This window comes from Eumetopias jubatus, unplaced genomic scaffold (genome assembly GCF_037043125.1).
Source record: "Eumetopias jubatus isolate StellerSeaLion01/CBP00866 unplaced genomic scaffold, mEumJub1_p1.0 scaffold_9, whole genome shotgun sequence".
NCBI classification, from domain to species: Eukaryota; Metazoa; Chordata; class Mammalia; order Carnivora; family Otariidae; genus Eumetopias; species Eumetopias jubatus.
In genome coordinates, this window is record NW_028274815.1 from 115,078,566 (window position 1) to 115,095,449 (window position 16,884).

General features: G+C 46.2%; 1 protein-coding gene across 9 annotated transcripts in view; it reads left to right on the forward strand.

Moving 5' to 3' along the window:
• Positions 1 to 16,884, forward strand: part of EFCAB8 (EF-hand calcium binding domain 8) — a 67,335-nt gene that overhangs the window by 40,243 nt on the left and 10,208 nt on the right. For 7 of the 9 annotated variants that reach the window (XM_028118623.2, XM_088026749.1, XM_028118621.2 and 4 more), the window contains 7 exons: positions 404 to 631; positions 1,330 to 1,400; positions 2,178 to 2,382; positions 3,238 to 3,450; positions 4,541 to 4,648; positions 12,038 to 12,259; positions 12,798 to 12,935. In XM_028118623.2, coding sequence (XP_027974424.1) covers positions 404 to 631; positions 1,330 to 1,400; positions 2,178 to 2,382; positions 3,238 to 3,450; positions 4,541 to 4,648; positions 12,038 to 12,259; positions 12,798 to 12,935 — 1,185 coding nt within the window. The remainder of the gene's footprint in view (positions 1 to 403; positions 632 to 1,329; positions 1,401 to 2,177; positions 2,383 to 3,237; positions 3,451 to 4,540; positions 4,649 to 12,037; positions 12,260 to 12,797; positions 12,936 to 16,884) is intronic. The other 2 variants (XM_028118625.2, XM_028118627.2) reach the window with 2 other exon arrangements.

A 16,884-nucleotide genomic window follows, 5' to 3' on the forward strand; every position in this document is an offset into this window, starting at 1 on the left:
GCCAGGGGACCTCGGGCGGGACCCAGACCCCCTAAGCGGTCCAGAGCTGCATCCAAGGAGCAGTCAGCACAGCGGCGGGGTGCGGGGGGAGGATTCATCGCTTTGAGGGTGGCGTGGGGGCAGCGGCACGTGGATGAGAAGCAGCCCTACAGGGGGGCCGGTGGCCTGAGGTGGGGTGGGAGCCCCACCACTTGGTTGGGGGATCGCCTCACTCCTCTGAGCAAAGGAAGGCCTGTCTTCATGAGGGCCTTACCGGGCAGCAGGAAGGGCCTAGATGCCCATTTTGGCAGGGCATCGCGGGGAGGGGGGCGCTGGGCCAGCCCCAGCCGTGACAGGTGGGGGCCACCCTTGGGAGTGGGGCCGCTCTCCTCTCTAGGAGCCCCAGCCGTCTGCTCCCCCGCAGGTGGTGAGCGGCTGCCTGAGCAGCTTGGTGAGTGTGTGGGAGGTGGCGACGGGCAGGCGGACGATGGAGTTCTCTGTGACCGGTGACCAGCAGATGGAGCTGACCTCCATGTGCCTGGATGAATCGGAGCGCTGCCTGCTCACTGGTTTGCGGGACGGCACTATAAAGATGTGGAACTACGCCATTGGTGAATGCCTACTGGTCTTCCCCAACACGGACCACCTGGAGGTCAGTCTGCTCTGTCAGCTGGGGCCGGGGGGCACCACAGGGAGATGCAGAGCACAGTGCCCCCGAGCCTGGGGCCCCCCTTTCAGGCTGGGCACATAGACTGCCTGCCTTCATGCCTGCCTGAGCCTTTGTGTTCTCGCCTGTAAAGTGAAGCTAGGTCACAGTGCCTGTCCTGATCAAGCATTCTGCAAGTGCTATAGCTACCCTTGTTCTTTCGATTCATGAGCATACCTTAGCCCGGGTCTGAGAGTTTCGGACAGCATTTCTAGCAGTGGGGCCAGGAGAGCCCCATGATCACTCCTGTTCCGGCAGTGTCTGCCAGGGTCCTAGAGACAGTCTGGGGGTATGGCATAGAGCAAAGCCAGCCACTTTGGGACCTGAGCCCATAACTAACTCTTATGAAAGTCCTTTAACCAGTTCAGAAGGAGCCCTTGGCTGAGTAGCCAGGGATCTGAGTACTGTCCAGACCCTATCACTCAGTTATTTGACCCTCCCAGGGATCCCCCCTATTGAGCGGACATGGATACCTACACTCTCTCCCTGCTCCGAGTCTATCAAACGGGATAATGTGATGTGAGAGCATTCTGAAAAATATATGGTGGTACCGCCTCTAGGGAACTCATCATCATGGAGAGCTTTGACCCGGGGCCATTTTCTCTGAGGTGCCTCAGGGCTCTGTTTTCTGTCATCTTCCATAGATTAGTGGGATTGTCCATATGAACAAAGCGTTCTACGTGACCGGGTGGAGTAAGAGAATCACTTGTTTCATGTGAGTAGCAAGGGTGTATGTGAGTAGCTAAGGGCAGCTGACTGCTCTCCTTACTTCAGATGGGTTCCCCCTTTCCTAGCTTCACTAGTCGTTGGAAGACCAAGCAAGAAATTCATGGCGGGTAATGTCCGGTGCTTCATCTGCTTATCCATCCGTTCATTCACCACTCCTTGAGGCTAACATGTTCTAGATTTTGTGCTACATGCTAGAGATGGGTGTAAACAAGAATGATGGGGTCTCCATCCTCCGAGGGGGAGGCAGAGGCTAATCAAATAACTTCATTTATAATGATAAAGTCTGTTGAGTGCTGTGGGGGAAGGAAGCACAGGTTTCTACGGGGAGGGGATGGAAATCTGATTTCGTCTCAGGGGCGGTCAGGAAAGGCTCATCTGAGGATGGTGTGGGTGGAGTAGGGTCTTCTCAGCAAAGCTGCAAAGGGCTGGGGTAGGAGGAACATTCCAGACAGAGGGAACAGAATGTGCAAGGCCTCTTCTTTTCCAGAGGACCTTTTGAGGGCCATGGCTTCCCTTCTTTAATCCTTACTCAGCTGTCCGGAGGGGGTGGATTCATCAGATTAGTTTATATAAAGCCCCGAGGATAGGGCCTTTGTGGTGGGCACACAGTCGGTGCTCTGTAAATGAGGTTGGTGGGGCAGAGCTCCAACCTGAGTGCCCTCTTCCAAGTTGCCTCCCAGAATCTAAAGGCCTTGGTGTTTCCCGCCCCTGGTGAGCAGTAAGGCCGAGCCGCCCGCCCTCCCACCTCTGGCCCTGTGCGTAGGCTCCACAAGGCCAAGCCGGTGCTCATGTGCTACCACTGGCACACCTTCCACAAGGAGGACGTTCTGAGCATGGCCAAGTACCAGAACCAGTTCCTCGGGACCTCTTCCTACAATGGGGACATCCTCTTCTGGAACGTCAACCTGTTCAAGCCCATCCTCAATTTCAACGCCTCTGTGAGCCCCTTGCCTTTGCTGCCCAAGAAGGTATGGTTAACAGGAGCACCCCCCACTCTCTCTCTGCTGTGGGTCAGACTCAGCTGGAGGGCCGAGTGGGGGTGGTTAGGAAGGAGAGGGGATGTGACGACTTCTTTTGGAGGAGGTTGGGAGCTAGGTAGGTGGGTGCTAGTTTCTAGAATTATCCTCATTTGCCAGACAAGGAAACTGAGGCACAGGGAGGTTAAGCATCTTGCCTGAGGTTGCACAGCTCAGAAGTGATCAGTCCAGACCCAGGTGGTGTGATAGCAGAGAGCCCATGGTGCTGGTCCTGTTCTGTCTAGTAGATGACTCTTTCCTCGAAGGCGGCTCCTATCTTACTCCTCATGGCTGTGTTCCCACTCCGGGCTCACCGGGCTCATGCGAGGGACTTAGGAAACCCACACTGTCTCAGAATTATGCTGTCTTTGCAGATGAAGCTGGAAGGGGCCTTTGGGGTCACCTCATCCAGTAATTTTCCAAACATGTTGGGGAGAGATGCTCAGAGGCTACTGCAGTGGCTTCTCTTGGAGCAGTTCAGCTTTTTACCTGTTTTACACTTCAGAGCTTCCCTTAAGATTACAGACAACCTCACAAATATTTGGAAACCACTGTCCATTTCACTGATGGGGAGACTGAGTCCCTCACAGGAGCGGTGTGCTGCCTGTGGGCACTCAGGGCATTTCTGGTTGGCCCCGGGACAGGGTTATGAGTTCTGGTTTGATGCTTCTAAGGGTACGCAGTTTCTGGGGAGTAAGGCCTGGGGCACCTGGAGGGCCCTTTGGGTATTGGCATTGGGCCGAGGAGGCCCTGCATGTCCCTCTGGGACACTGCAGTGTCACCGGGACGGTTGTCTCCCTGGCACAGGTCCAAGAAGTGGACAACTTCCTGGCCAAGAGCCTATGGTCGGGCAAGTCCTGCATGGAGCACCAGGAGTGGGCTCACAGACCACCAGGGCAGCCCCCGGGCCCCAGAGCCAGGACTGTGGCCAACGCCAACCTGCAACGGAACCTGATGTCGGCCCCCCCGGTGATGAAGCACCCCAGAGACAAGCAGCCAGAGAGGCCTGCGCCCCCACAGGTGGGAGCGGGAGCCGAGCCCTGGAAGCTACCCAGGGGCCTGTCGTGTGTTTGTGTTCTTATATGGAGGCACTCTTTCCAGAGTACCTTTACGTCCATCAGTTCACCTCCCTGGTTAGATTCACCTGATCTAGCCCACTCTGCTGCCTCCAGTCTGGGCATGCTCCCTTCCCAGAGTCTACAAGCTGCCGGGAGGGCAGACCTGGAGGGAAGACAACCCAGAGAACCTAGAATCACAGGCTCGTTCCTGGGCTACTTTCTCAGTCCTCCAGCGAGTGTAATCTGGAAGAGATGAGCCAACCGGGGCCTGCCTACCTCCCCCACCCAGCCTCTCTGAGGCTCCAGTGGTCTGAGGCCCAAACAGAGGCAAACTACTTCCCTGCTCCTCTGAGCCCTCATCTCTGCCCCAAGATTAACCCTTCCAGCCTTGACTGATGGTCTCATTTTGAGGGGAGGAGGGAGATGGAGCTGGGGTGGGTGGTGGTTTGGCCTCTGACTCGCAGCAGTGAAGAAAATATCTTGTGCAGGGCTGGGGGAGCCCAGCAAACTGCTTCAGCAATTGAGCCTGATTCCGGTTCCTGGGAACTGAGGCTTGAAAGAGAAACCCCACCTTCCGCAAATACACAACACTTGTCGGGCATAGGCAGTGCAGACTGGATCCCACGTGGGCTGCTCGGACGGGTTCTGCTGTAAGACGTTTGCACTGGGTCTTATTACAGGACACTTGGACCACCTGTGGAGGATCAGGCTGCACCACTGCATTCACATCTTCTAGAGCAATGACTATACACGCCCTAATCCTCACCTTTGGCCAGGGGTTTTTTCCAGGACAAAGGCGGGGTGGTTTCCACAAAGGCAAACTCAAGTCTCTGTCCTGAGAGCAGAAGCTGCTGGTTTAACATGGAGACTCCCCAGCGCTGGAATGCCTTTACAGGATCCCTTCAACACCAGACTGTCCCTTTCACAGGGCAGTGGATCAACGGAGGCGGGCTGGGCGGGTCGTACTTTCAGCATCTGCCTCTGGTCTCTGTTCCCCCACAGGGTAGGGAGATCCTCCCATGATGACCTGGGAGGCCCATTTTTCTTTTCAGAAACCTGTCCACTCTGGAAGCCCCAAGCTGTTAAGAACGGCCTATGGTGCTCAAAGAGGGGAATTCCAGAAGAAGATACTGCTGCAATCCAACGCGTCGGTGGAGAAGGTGGGCCACGCTTAGGCAGGGTCTGGGCTGTGAACCGGCGTGAACAGTGGGGATGGGCTGGGAAGGGCAGGGCCGACGAGCCTAGGGGGGGCCAGCCTGGCTCTCCCCAGGACCTGGAGAGTCGTGGCGCAGGTGAAGGAACCACTCAGGATTCTGGCTTCAGGACTGCTGCGTGTTGGGGGAAGCTCCTTGGGTATGCCTGGGGGGCTGTGGAGGGTCCCCTCCTGGTTGGTGGGCTGGACTGGCAGGTAGGAGAAGTAGATTTGCCAGAACCCACTGTTAAAATGCCCTTCTGTGCTCTGGTAGGGTGTTTTTTGTTTTGTTTCTAAGATTTTATCTATTTAAGACAGAGAGAGAGAGTGTGTGTGTGTGTGTGTGTGTGCACACACACACACGAGTTGGGGGAAAGGGGCAGAGAAGGAGGGAGAAGCAGACTCTGTACCCAGCAAGGAGCCTGATGTGGGGCTTGATCCCAGGACCCTGAGATCATGACCTGAGCTGAAGGCAGATGCTTAACCAACTGGGCCACCCAGACGCCCATGGTAGGGTGTTTCGTACAACATGTGAGTAGGGATTGGGTCATCTCTGTTCTTCTCCCTTCCTCCTGCACTTTTCCCCTTTCTGACCCTGGATGCCCCTCACTGTGTTGTCACCACTAAATGAAGTGACCTCTAAGGCCCCTTCTAGCTTCGATCTGCAAAGATATGGTATTTCAGAGACTGTTTGGGTTCCCTAAATCCCTACCAGTGAAAATCCACATCACAGTTGTGTTAGGGTGTGGCAGGATGGGCCCTTTCCCCAGCTCCAGGGCACCAGGGACTTGGGAACTGGGGAGCAGTGCCCTGCAGAGCTGGGTCCCGTTGGGGGTGGGGTGGGAGGAGTAGAGAGCTGTGAGCAGCTGGACAGTCTCTCCTCCAGGTTCTGAATGTGCTTTCCTCTCTTTTAAAAAAATGCCTTAGGGGCGCCTGGCTGGCTCAGTAGGTAGAGCATGCAACTCTTGATCTCGGTTGTTAGTTCGAGTCCCACCATTGGGTATAGGGATTACTTAAAAAAAAAAAAGCCTTAAAAAAACTTTTAAAAGTAGTCATGCTAGTTGGTAAAAAAAGAAAAAAAGTGTGTATAAAGCAAAATATAAAGGTCCCCGTTGTCTCACTCACTCCACCCCACTAGTCGTAACAGCCACAGTCACCGCCTAGTGAATTGGTGGCCTCGGTTAGTCTTTATCCTTTTTATTTTTAGATAAGTGATGTAAAATCATAGCATGTCCTACCATTTACTTTCTAAAAACGTAATTAACTATATGGCATGGATATGTTTTCCTATTCGTAATTTAGGTTCATCTTATTCTTTTGTCAACTTACCTTATTCTTTGTAATAATTGCATAGTGCCCCATAGTTTGGAGCGATCACAAATGAGTAGGCCAGTCTTCTCTTAATAGACATGTAGTTGGGTCCAGTTTTTAACTTTGATGAGCAGCTCTGCATTGAACGTCCTTGTACGTATGCTTCTGTGAGCTTGTGTTAAGTGCATTGTGAGGATGGATTCCTGGAAGCAGTTGCCCAAAAGAACCCATCCCTTTCAGCCTCTGAGTCTGACCCAAGTAGATGATGCAAAGCCTGACCTTTGACTGTGACCTAGTCCCTTCAGGGCCCAGACAGTTATTCATTAAGTGTTTACTTAATGTAAACGTGCCAGGCCCTGGGGAGGCAGCAAGAAAAAAACCAAAAACCTGTGCCCTCGTGCAGCTGATATTCTAGTTGGGGTGAGACAGACAATTAACCAGCGAGTAAAATAAATGGTAGGTCACAGGGTGAACAAGTACAGTGGAGAACCAGAAAAGTGAGGCAACGGTGGCGGGGGGGGGGCGGTGACAAGGGAGGTAGAGAGGGTATGGCTGTTTAAATAGGGTGATCAGGGAGGGCTTCATGGAGGAGGTGGCATTTGTACAGAGCTTGAAGGCTGCAGTTGTTTGGAAGGATGGTGATCCAGGCAGAGGGAGCAGCAGATACAAAGGCCCTCACAGGAGAGCTTATTTGGAATCTTCAAGAAAGAACACACTCTCTCTCACTCTCTAATTAGAAAGTGGTACATGTCCTTCATTAAAACTGAAAACTTGAAGCCTTATAGTAGCGTATAAAATAAAAGAATGACTTACCTTCTTCTTCAGTCTCCAGGGACAATGACTGTTAAGGTATCCTGGTAGACATTTTTCTGGGCAGTATACAAGTACATACGTGTACAAAAGTATATATGTACCTCCAACTATTTTTTCACCAAATAGTATCCTATTATATATATGCTACTCTGCAATTTGCTCTTTTTCACCCAACACCTCATGGCACCACTTCCTGCCGGCGTCTGTGGAGCCATGGCCTCTCATTTACCAGCTGCATGGCATTTTGGCATATGGGATACCAGGTCTATCTAGCTAGATACTGTTGCTGCTAGACAGTTAGGTTTGTAGGTTTTGCCTTTGTAGCTAACATTGCCATGAACATCTTTGCACATGAATTTTGGATCTCTCATCTATTTCCCAGGCATAAAACTCTAGGATTAGAAATGCATTCTTAGAGGGGCGCCTGGGTGGCTCAGATGGTTAATCGTCTGCCTTCGGCTCAGGTCGTGATCTCAGGGTCCTGGGATCGAGCCCCGCATCGGGCTCCCTGCTCTGCGGGAAGCCTGCTTCTCCCTCTCCCTCTGCCTGCTGCTTCCCCTACTTGTACACACTCTCTCTCTCCCTGTCAAAAATAAATAAAATCTTAAAAAAAAAGAAATGCACTCTTAGAAAGCTTTTGATATGTAGTGTTATATTCCAGCCTAATAATAATATCAGCAGCAGTTAATATTTATTGGGCTCTGAGTATCTGCTAGATGTGAGCTTAAACATTTACATGAATTATTTTTGTCTCTCAAACAGCCCTGGTGGGTATATACTATTATTATTCCCATTTTCTGGGTAAAGAGACTGAAGCTCAATGAGGTGAAGTGACTTGTCCCAAATTCTCACTGTCAGAAAATAGCCAAGCCAAGGCCTGATTCCAGATCTGTTGGTTTTCAAAGTCTGTGTCCTTGACTGTTTGTACTGCCACCATTGGGAATTCCTTGGGCTTTTTATCTGGACTGGTGATCTGTGTGTAATAGGATTTGTATCATGAATCTTGACAAGAGTCTTTGAAGATTACTTACAAAGGACTGAATGTCTATTGCTGAAATTTCAGGCACTGTGGCTGGTGTGTGTGTGTGTGTGTGTGTGTGCGCGCGCGCATGTGTTGGTATAGCTGGTGGTCCTGTCTGAGGTTGGCCCACTTCTGATGCTGATCCTCCTTCCTAGCTTCTAAGTGCTGTCTTCTACCCCCACTGTTTCTGAAGCAGCCAAGTCCTTTCCCTCTGGGGAACTGGGCAGCAGACAGAGTGGAACTTCTCAGGGTGGTGCCCTGGAGAGGGTCCCCCTTGGTTCCCAGCCTTTCCCTAGTGGACTGGGACAAGGACGCCTGGGGGAGTTTTACCTGCCAGGTCCCCTTCGCCAACCATTTCTGTCCGGCCATCTCAGAAGACCATGGGGGAGGGCAGAAAGGGCACTTGGAGGGAGACAAGGACACAGATCCAGGGGCAGCTGTGTCTATTACAGTCTAGAGATGAAGCCCCTGTCCTTGACCCTCTCCTTAGTGGTGAAGGACGAGATGGGTGGGGAGTGGCAAAACCCTCCAAAAGGCATGAAGCCCAGTCCATGTGTAGCTTCAGCTTCTTCTGAAGGGGTCCCAGGCAGACCGTTAGTCCCCCCTGCTGTTGAGAACTGTCTGGGACCACTGGGGTGAGTGAGTCTGGAATGTCCAACCTCAGTCCAGAAGCTCTTTCCAAAGCAGGCAGGGGACTATCTTTGAGGTCTCAGGGGCCAGGTGCAGAGTGCGAAACGAATAGTGTTGCTTCCCTGCATTCCAACCACATGGATCCTTCTCCATCCTGCCCAGGGTGGGGCATCCTTCTGTGCCCACTCCTGACATTGACCACACAGCCCTGACCCCTCTCTGGCCATCACGCCCCTTCAGCCTGCCCATTCGAACTGTTGCAGGAAGGGTTGGGAAGGAAGCCTCAGCTTTCCCCAGTTAAGAAATGGGAGATCTTTGTGGCACATCATTTTGGTGAATCCTGTGCAGGTATGAGGAATCACATTTTAAGATAATACTTAATGATCTGGAGTATGCTTGTGACAAAATTGTCTTTAAAAATGATAAATAATAACTCTCTGAGATTTATTTTTATATGCCTGTATGCGATATATATACAGAGGTATGGTTTTGGTTTTTAAACAAGACCAGGAGCATTTGAGACTGTAGTTCAGCTGTTTGCTTTTTTTTTTTTTTTTAAACCTAGCAATGTAGAGTAGACAGCTTTTCCTCTCAGTACATATAAATATATCTACTCCATTCTTGTTAATAGCTTCATACAGAGGGCCAATCTATGCTTTTTTGAGCCTAAAACTTATACAATTTGGTAGGTACCCTTTATGAAAAATAACACAAAATTATGAATAAAAAACTAGATATAAAATGAAATTTATTTAGAATCAAAAGAAATGACAATTTTAAAATTTACAACTGACAATTATAACAGTCACCACATGTTGCTAATTCCTCCCTTGGAAGGGCCTTGAACTTGATCTTGAACTTTGCCTTAAGCTTTATGAACTTCTCTGGCAAATCTGTCCCCGACTGCAATATATTTCTTTGGATTTGCCATAATTTATTTAATGAATGCCCAATTGATAGACATTTAACTTGTTCCCAGTTTTTTGCTATTATAAACAATGGTGCGGCTGAGATCCTTATAGATATTTCTGTGTAGTTAAACTAGATTTTCTAGAAGTGGGATTAATGGGTCACCAAGTGAGCACAGTTTACATTTTGATGGATGAAGCCAGTTTGTTCTCCAAGAAGACTGTGATGAGCTGCCTTCCCTCCAACAGTGTGTGAGTCTACCTTTGTCCTTATACTAAGCCAATAATGGATATTAGCCTTTTCTTAATTTCTGCCAGTCTGGTAGGTGGAAGTTTTTTTAAAAAAATATTTCTTTATTTGTAATACTGAGCTTCCTATATGTTTGTTAGACATTTACCTTTCTTTCTTTTCTTTCTTTCTTTCTTTCTTTCTTTCTTTCTTTCTTTCTTTCTTTCTTTCTTTCTTTCTTTCTTTCAAGATTTTATTTATTTATTTGACAGAGAGGGAGAGAGAGAGAGAGAGAGCACACAAGCAGGGAAGCAGCAGAGGGAGAGGGAGAAGCAGTTTCCCCCGGAGCAGGGAGCCGGATGTGGGGCTTGATCCCAGGACCCTGAGATCATGACCTGAGCTGAAGGCAGACACTTAACCAACTGAGCCGCCCCGGTGCCCCTTTCTCTCTCTCTCTCTCTCTCTTTCTTTCTTTGAGAGATAGAGAGTGTATGCAAATGGGGAGGAGGGGTCTAAGGAGAGGGAGAGAGAGAATTTTAAGTAGACTCCATGCCCAGCGCAGGGCCCAACGTGGTGCTTGATCCCACAACTGTAAGATCACGACCTGAGCCGAAATCAAGAGTCGGACGCTTAACTGACTAAGCCACCCAGGTGCCCCTAGACACTTGTATTTCTTCAATGAATTAAACATCCATTCATATCCTTTGTCCGTTCTTTTTCACATTAATTTCTTGGAGCTCCTTCGATGCTTTGGAAGTGAATCCTTTGCCTATTGTGTATTTGCAGATAGTTTCACCTCATCTGCCTTTGTGATACTGCATTGACATTTTAGTTTTTGTCTAGCTATCTTTATTATTTTTCTTTGTGACAATGAAGAAAGGCATTGTTTATCCCAAGATCACAGAAAAATTTGTTATGTTTTCTTCTAGTCATTTATAATTGTATATATATTTAGTCATCCTTCTGTCTGATCTGAGTAGTTTTGTGTGTGGTGTGATGTATGAATCTAAAAATATTTTTCTAAATTGATAACCAGTTGTTCAAATGCCATTTATTGCATAGTTTATCTTTTCTCCACTGGCTTGAGATTCTATCATTCTTTTTTTTTTTAAAGATTTTATTTATTTATTTGAGAGAGAGAGAATGAGAGATAGAGAGCATGAGAGGGAAGAGGGTCAGAGGGAGAAGCAGACTCCCTGATGAGCAGGGAGCCCGATGCGGGACTCGATCCTGGGACTCTAGGATCATGACCTGAGCCGAAGGCAGTCGCTTAACCAACTGAGCCACTCAGGCACCAGAGATTCTATCATTCTTATATAGTATTAGAGTCTTCTATTTCTGGGATCTCTCTTCTTTCATTGGTATTTTTGTCTATTCTTGCATGTATATTTCATAACTTAAAAAATGTGATAAAAGTCTTTATAGACAATGCATTAAGATCTTCATGGTGATTATTTCTGGGTATTGGAATTCTGTGGGTGATTTTAATTTCTTCTCATCTGTCTGTGCCGTCCACATTTTGCATTGTGTGCAAGTATACTTGCATAAAGTGGGGGAAATGCTTGCCCTTTGTTTTTGGTTTAGGGACTCCTGGTTTTGTGACCCTGGCCCCTGGGCCATCAGGAAGCAAGTTAAGCATTTTGTTTTGGACATGTATGATAATAGGGTTAATCAAGAGTTTTTGTTGGTGGCGACATGTTTTGGGGACACACAAGTCACCACACTGTAATTTTTCTTTCTTTCTTTCTTTCTTTCTTTCCTTCCGTCCTTCCTTCCTTCCTTCCTTCCTCTCTCTCTTTCTTTTAGAGAGAGAGAGCAGGGGGAGGAACAGAGAGAATCTTAAGCAGACTCTGTGCTGAGCACGGAGTCCAATGCGGGGCTCAATCTCACAACATTGAGATCACGACCCTGAGATCACGACCTGAGCTTAAACCAAGTTGGATGCTTAGCCAGCTGTACCACCCAGGCGCCCCAAACCACGCTGTAATTTCTGACAGCAGGAATGGGGCAGAGGGAGAGATCTCAAGCAGACTCCCCGCTGAGCGCAGAGCCTGATGCGGGGCTCAATCTCATGACCCTAAGATCATGAACTGAGCTGAAATCACGAGAGGCCACTTAACCAAGTGAGCCACCCTTGTATGTCTTCTTCAACATTCACTGATCACATGCCATATATCAGGCACCACTGTAGTTGCTGAGGATAAAATAGTGAACAAAAAATGACACAAGCCCCTGTGCACAGGGAACTCATAGTGCACCAAAATGGTCCTCGTTACCAGCTAGGTGGAAGGAGTGGTAGATGGTCACCATTCTCACTGGGCATCTAGGAAATTGGGGAGCGGGGTAGAGGTGGTGACTTGCCCAGGCCACTCAGCACCACGTGACCGTGGCCAGGGTGAGTCCCAGCCTACAGCACTGCTGAGTGGGCCCGCCTCTCTTGCACAGATCATCTTCCTGCAGACCAGGCCTCGCCAGCCACGTGTAGCCGTCCTGCTGAGCAGCTGCATCGACGGCCACATCTATGCCTGGTCCATCCACGGGGGTGGAGGCCTGCTGGGGAAGTTCCCTGTTGACTTCCTAAGCCGGGGGGATGTGGTCGTGGGTGCCATGGCCACGGATGAAAAAGACTTGATCCTTGTCACAGGGGATTGTAAAGGATACATCAAGGTGAGGAAGACCTGGCTTGTGATGGAGGGGCTGGTGGCAGCCAAGCTCTGAGCAGCCCCTCTTTGCTGTGTGTGGCACTAGCCTAGTCCCTACTCCCTCTGGGTACTGGTTTCATTTGTAAAACGGTAGGCAGTAGAAGTCCTCTTCTGCTATGGTGTGCCCAGGAAATGAGTGAGGACGTGGCTCCAAAGGGCCGTCCAAGAAGCCTCTCCCAGTGGGTTCCCTACTCCATTTTTCTCTTCCTGCCACTCCCTTACCCCCAGCTGTGTATCTCTCTGTGATCACCTGTCTCAGGAGCTGACTTCATGCTTTGTGGTGAGACATGAGGCAAGAATGTCTTGTCCTTGTGCTGGTCATACCCTCTCTGCATGCCAGCTAAGGGGTCTGGCCTAGAAGGTCCCGAGGGCCCCTTCTGACCCTGAGTGTCTGTGAGTGCTCACACCTCAGAGTGAAGAGAAATAGTCTGGGAGGGGCCCACAGTGTGAGTTGGTGCTGGTGTCAAGGGGTGCTGGACCACTAACCCACATTTTGTGCCTAGATCTGGGACATCAAGGATTACTGCACATTCACTGACAGGTGGTCATCTCAACCCAGTAGAACAAACAAGTTCCAGTTCTTAATTCCTGAACGGGTCCAGATCAACCTCCCACACTACATCCCCTTGGAGGAGAAGGAGGTAGGAAGATTACTGGGGGAATTTAAACCACACTCATGAGCTGGGACCACGGTTCTCTTACCAAGATTCTGAGTCTTTCATGTTTCTCGTTCAAGGTAGTCTGGTTGATGTGGGACAGTTTTTGTTAGCCAGAAGTCACCATTATCCAGTAAAACCCAAGTCTACACACCAAATATACCCACATGCATACACTTGCACATGAACACACACACCCCTTCCATGGGCTTTAATCTTTGCGATGAGGGCCCTGGAGTCATGAATTCTTTTTAAAATAGTGAAAATATTTGGGACAGCTGACTGGCTTAGTCAGTAGAGCATGCAACTCTTGATCTCAGGGTTGTAAGTTGAGCCCAATGTTAGATGTAGAGATTACTTAAAAATAAAATCTTTAAAAAATTAATGAAAATATCTATGTATTTTCTTGAGTAGGTAATATATTTACATAGTTTGAAAATCACTTGATATTTCCCTATTGACTGATGAAGTTGAGCACCTTTTCCTTAGTTATCAGGAAAATGCAAATTAAAACCACAATGTGATACCACTACACATCCGCCAGAATGACTAAAACTAAAAAGATAGGCAATACCAAATGTTGGCAAGGGTGTAGGTCAACTGAAATTTCTATTGCTGGCAGGAATGTAGATTGGTATAATCACTTTGGGGAACTGTTTGGCAGTAATTGCTAGAACTGAATATATGTCTACACTATGATCCAGCAATTCTACCTCTAGGTTTATACCCAAGAGAAGCCTATGCTCTAAAATATAATGAATAAAAACATTAATAGAATTACCATTTGTAATAACTCTGCATATGAGACAACTGAAATGCCCATCAGCGTAGACTGGAAAAATAAATTGCACTGTACACACTGTACAGAATAATATGGGGCATTAGAAATGAATGGTCTGCAACTATTTATTACAAAATGGGTAATTATTTGAACAATGTAAGTGAAAGAAGTCAGACACTAAAAGAGTATATATGGTAAGTTTTATAGATCCATCTATACAAAGTACAGAAACAGACAAGACCAAGGTACCCTATTAGAAGTGACTGTCTTTGTGTGGGGCATGCAGTGGCTAGAAGGAGTCGTGAGGGGGCTTGGGGGCTGACAGTGTTTCCTAATCTGGGTCTGGCCATGCAGTTGTGTTTGGCTTGTAAAAATTTGTACAGTGGTACATTTAGGACATGTACACTTTTCTATATGTATGTTATACATCAATGAAGATTTAAAAACTCAGGGAATGGAAAAGGCTTATAGTGAGGACTCTTAGTCCTCTGCCCGCCGCCCCGCCAAACCAGTTCTTCTTGTGTCATTTTTATTGATTTTTGGTGATTCTTCCAGTATTTATTTATGCAAAGAGAAACGTATAAAGTTATCTCCTCCTTATTTTTACATGAAAGCAGCATGCCATGCACACTGGTGCTCACCTTGCTTTTCTTATTCCATAATATATCTTGGAGATGTATTATCTTTGCATATGAGTACATTTTTCTTTATAGATGTGTAGTCAGCCATAGGATATAGTAATGATATAATGCCCTTTGAAGGGAAATGGAGGTTGTTTTCAATCTTTTGTTCTTAAACAAAAGGGAAGAGTGAATGTTGTTTCATATGTGTGAAAAATATGTCTGAAGGATAAATTCCTGGAAGTGGGATTTCTAGGTCAAGGGGTAGTATGCATTCACAAAAATGAATAGTGAATGTTGTTTCAAATGTGTGAAAAATATGTCTGAAGGATAAAGGTAGAAAGATATGAAAGATATGAACTACCAGAGTGGGCTCAAAAAAAAAAAAAAGAAAATCTAAAGAAATAGAAAATTTGAATATCGCAAGTAAAGAGATTGAATTAGCAATAAAACTTCCCACAAAGAAAAGCCCAGGTACAGATGACTTCACTGGTGAATTCTACTAAATAGTTAAAGAAGAATTGATGTCAATTCTTCAAGAATTCTTGCCAAATAGTTTTCTATGAGGCCAATATTACCTTGATACTATAACCAGACAAGGACATCATAAGAAAATAAAACTACATCTCTTGTGAATATAGATGCAAATATCATCAATAAAATACTAGCAAATTGAATCCAGCAACATATGAAAAGGATTACATATCATGGCCAAGTGAGACTTCCCAAGAATGCAAGGTTGGTTTAATATCCAAAATCAATTAATGTAATACACTATATTACGTGAATAAGAACAAAAGACACATAATCATCTCAATAGATGCAGAAACAGCATTCGAGAAAAGCCAACACCTTTTCCTGATAAAAATGCTCAGTCAAGAAGGAGTAGAAGGGAACTTCCTCAACCTGATAAAATGCATCAGCAAAAAGCAGCTACTATCATATTAAATGGTGAAAGATTAAACTTTTCCTACTAAGATGAAGAACAAGATGAGGATGTCTGCTCTTGCCACTTCCTCTAATGTTTTACCAGCAGGGCAAATAGGCAAGAAAATGAAATAAAAGGCATCCAGCTTACAGTAGCATCAAAAAGAATAAAATATTTAGGGATGAATTTACAAAAGTAGTGAAAAACTTGTATTATGAAGACTTCAAAATACTGTTGAAAAAAATTGAAGACAACCTAAATAAATGGAAAAATATTCCATGTTCATGGATTGGAAGATTTAATCTTGTTAATATAGCAGTATTTGCCAAGTTAATTCAATGTAATCTATCACAATCCCAGCTTCTTATTTTACAAACTGATTCTAAAATTCATATGGAAATACAAGTGACCTAGAATAGTTCAAAAATCTTGAAAAAGAACAGAGTTGGAAAACTCACACTTCCCAACTTCAAAACTTACTTTGAATCTATAGTGAAAATAGTGTGGTACCAGCATTAGGGTAGACATATAGGTCAATGAAATAGAATTAAGAGTGGAAAAATAAACTCTCACATTTATGGTCAATTGATTTTTGGCAAAGGTGCCAAAACAATCAAATGGAGGAAAGAATAGTCTTTTTAAACAAATGATGCTGGGAAAATTGGATATCCACATCAGAAGAATGAACATATAACATAGAGAAGAACATACCTCACAACATACATAAAAATTAACTTCAATGGTCATGGACCTAAATGGAAGAGTTAAAATTATAAGACTCTTAGAAGAAAGCATAGGGAGAAATCTGCACGACTCTGGGTTAGGCAATATTTCTTAAATATGATGCAAAACCACGAGCAACAAAAGGAACAAATAAATTGAATTTTGTCAAATTTAAAAACTTTCGGCCTACAAAAGACACCATTAAAAAAGGGAAAAGGTGACATACAAATAGAAGAAAATATTTGCAAATCATATATATGATAAGAAACTAGTATCCAGACTGAAGAATTCTTACACATCGACAGTAAAAAGACAAATAACCCAATTAAAAATGGGCAAAGGATCCACATAGACATTTCTTCAAGAAGATATACAAATCACCAATAAATATATGAAAAGATGTTGAACATCATTGGGAATTGGGGAAATTCATAGCAAAACAGTAACGAGATCCCACTTCACACTCATTAGGATGGCTGTAGATAATAAATGTTGGCCAAGATGTGGGTAAAGTGGAACTCTCAAACATTGCTGGTAAGAACATAAGGTGGTACAGCCACTTTGGAAGACAGTTTAACAGTTTCTCAGAAAGTTAAACATAGAGTTATCATATGACCCAGCAATACATCCAAGAGAAATGAAGACGTGTCCACACAAAATCTTAAATGTGGGTGTTTATAGCAGCATTAGTTGTAATAGCCAAGAAGTGAAAGCAACCCACGTGTCCACAACAGATGAATGGATAAGTAAAGTAATCAAGTACTGATACACGCCATAGCACCATGTACCTTGAAAACATGCTAAGTGAAAGAAGCCAGTCACACAAAGGACCACATACTGTCTGATTCCACTTACACCAACTGTGGGATGCTGAAATGACCT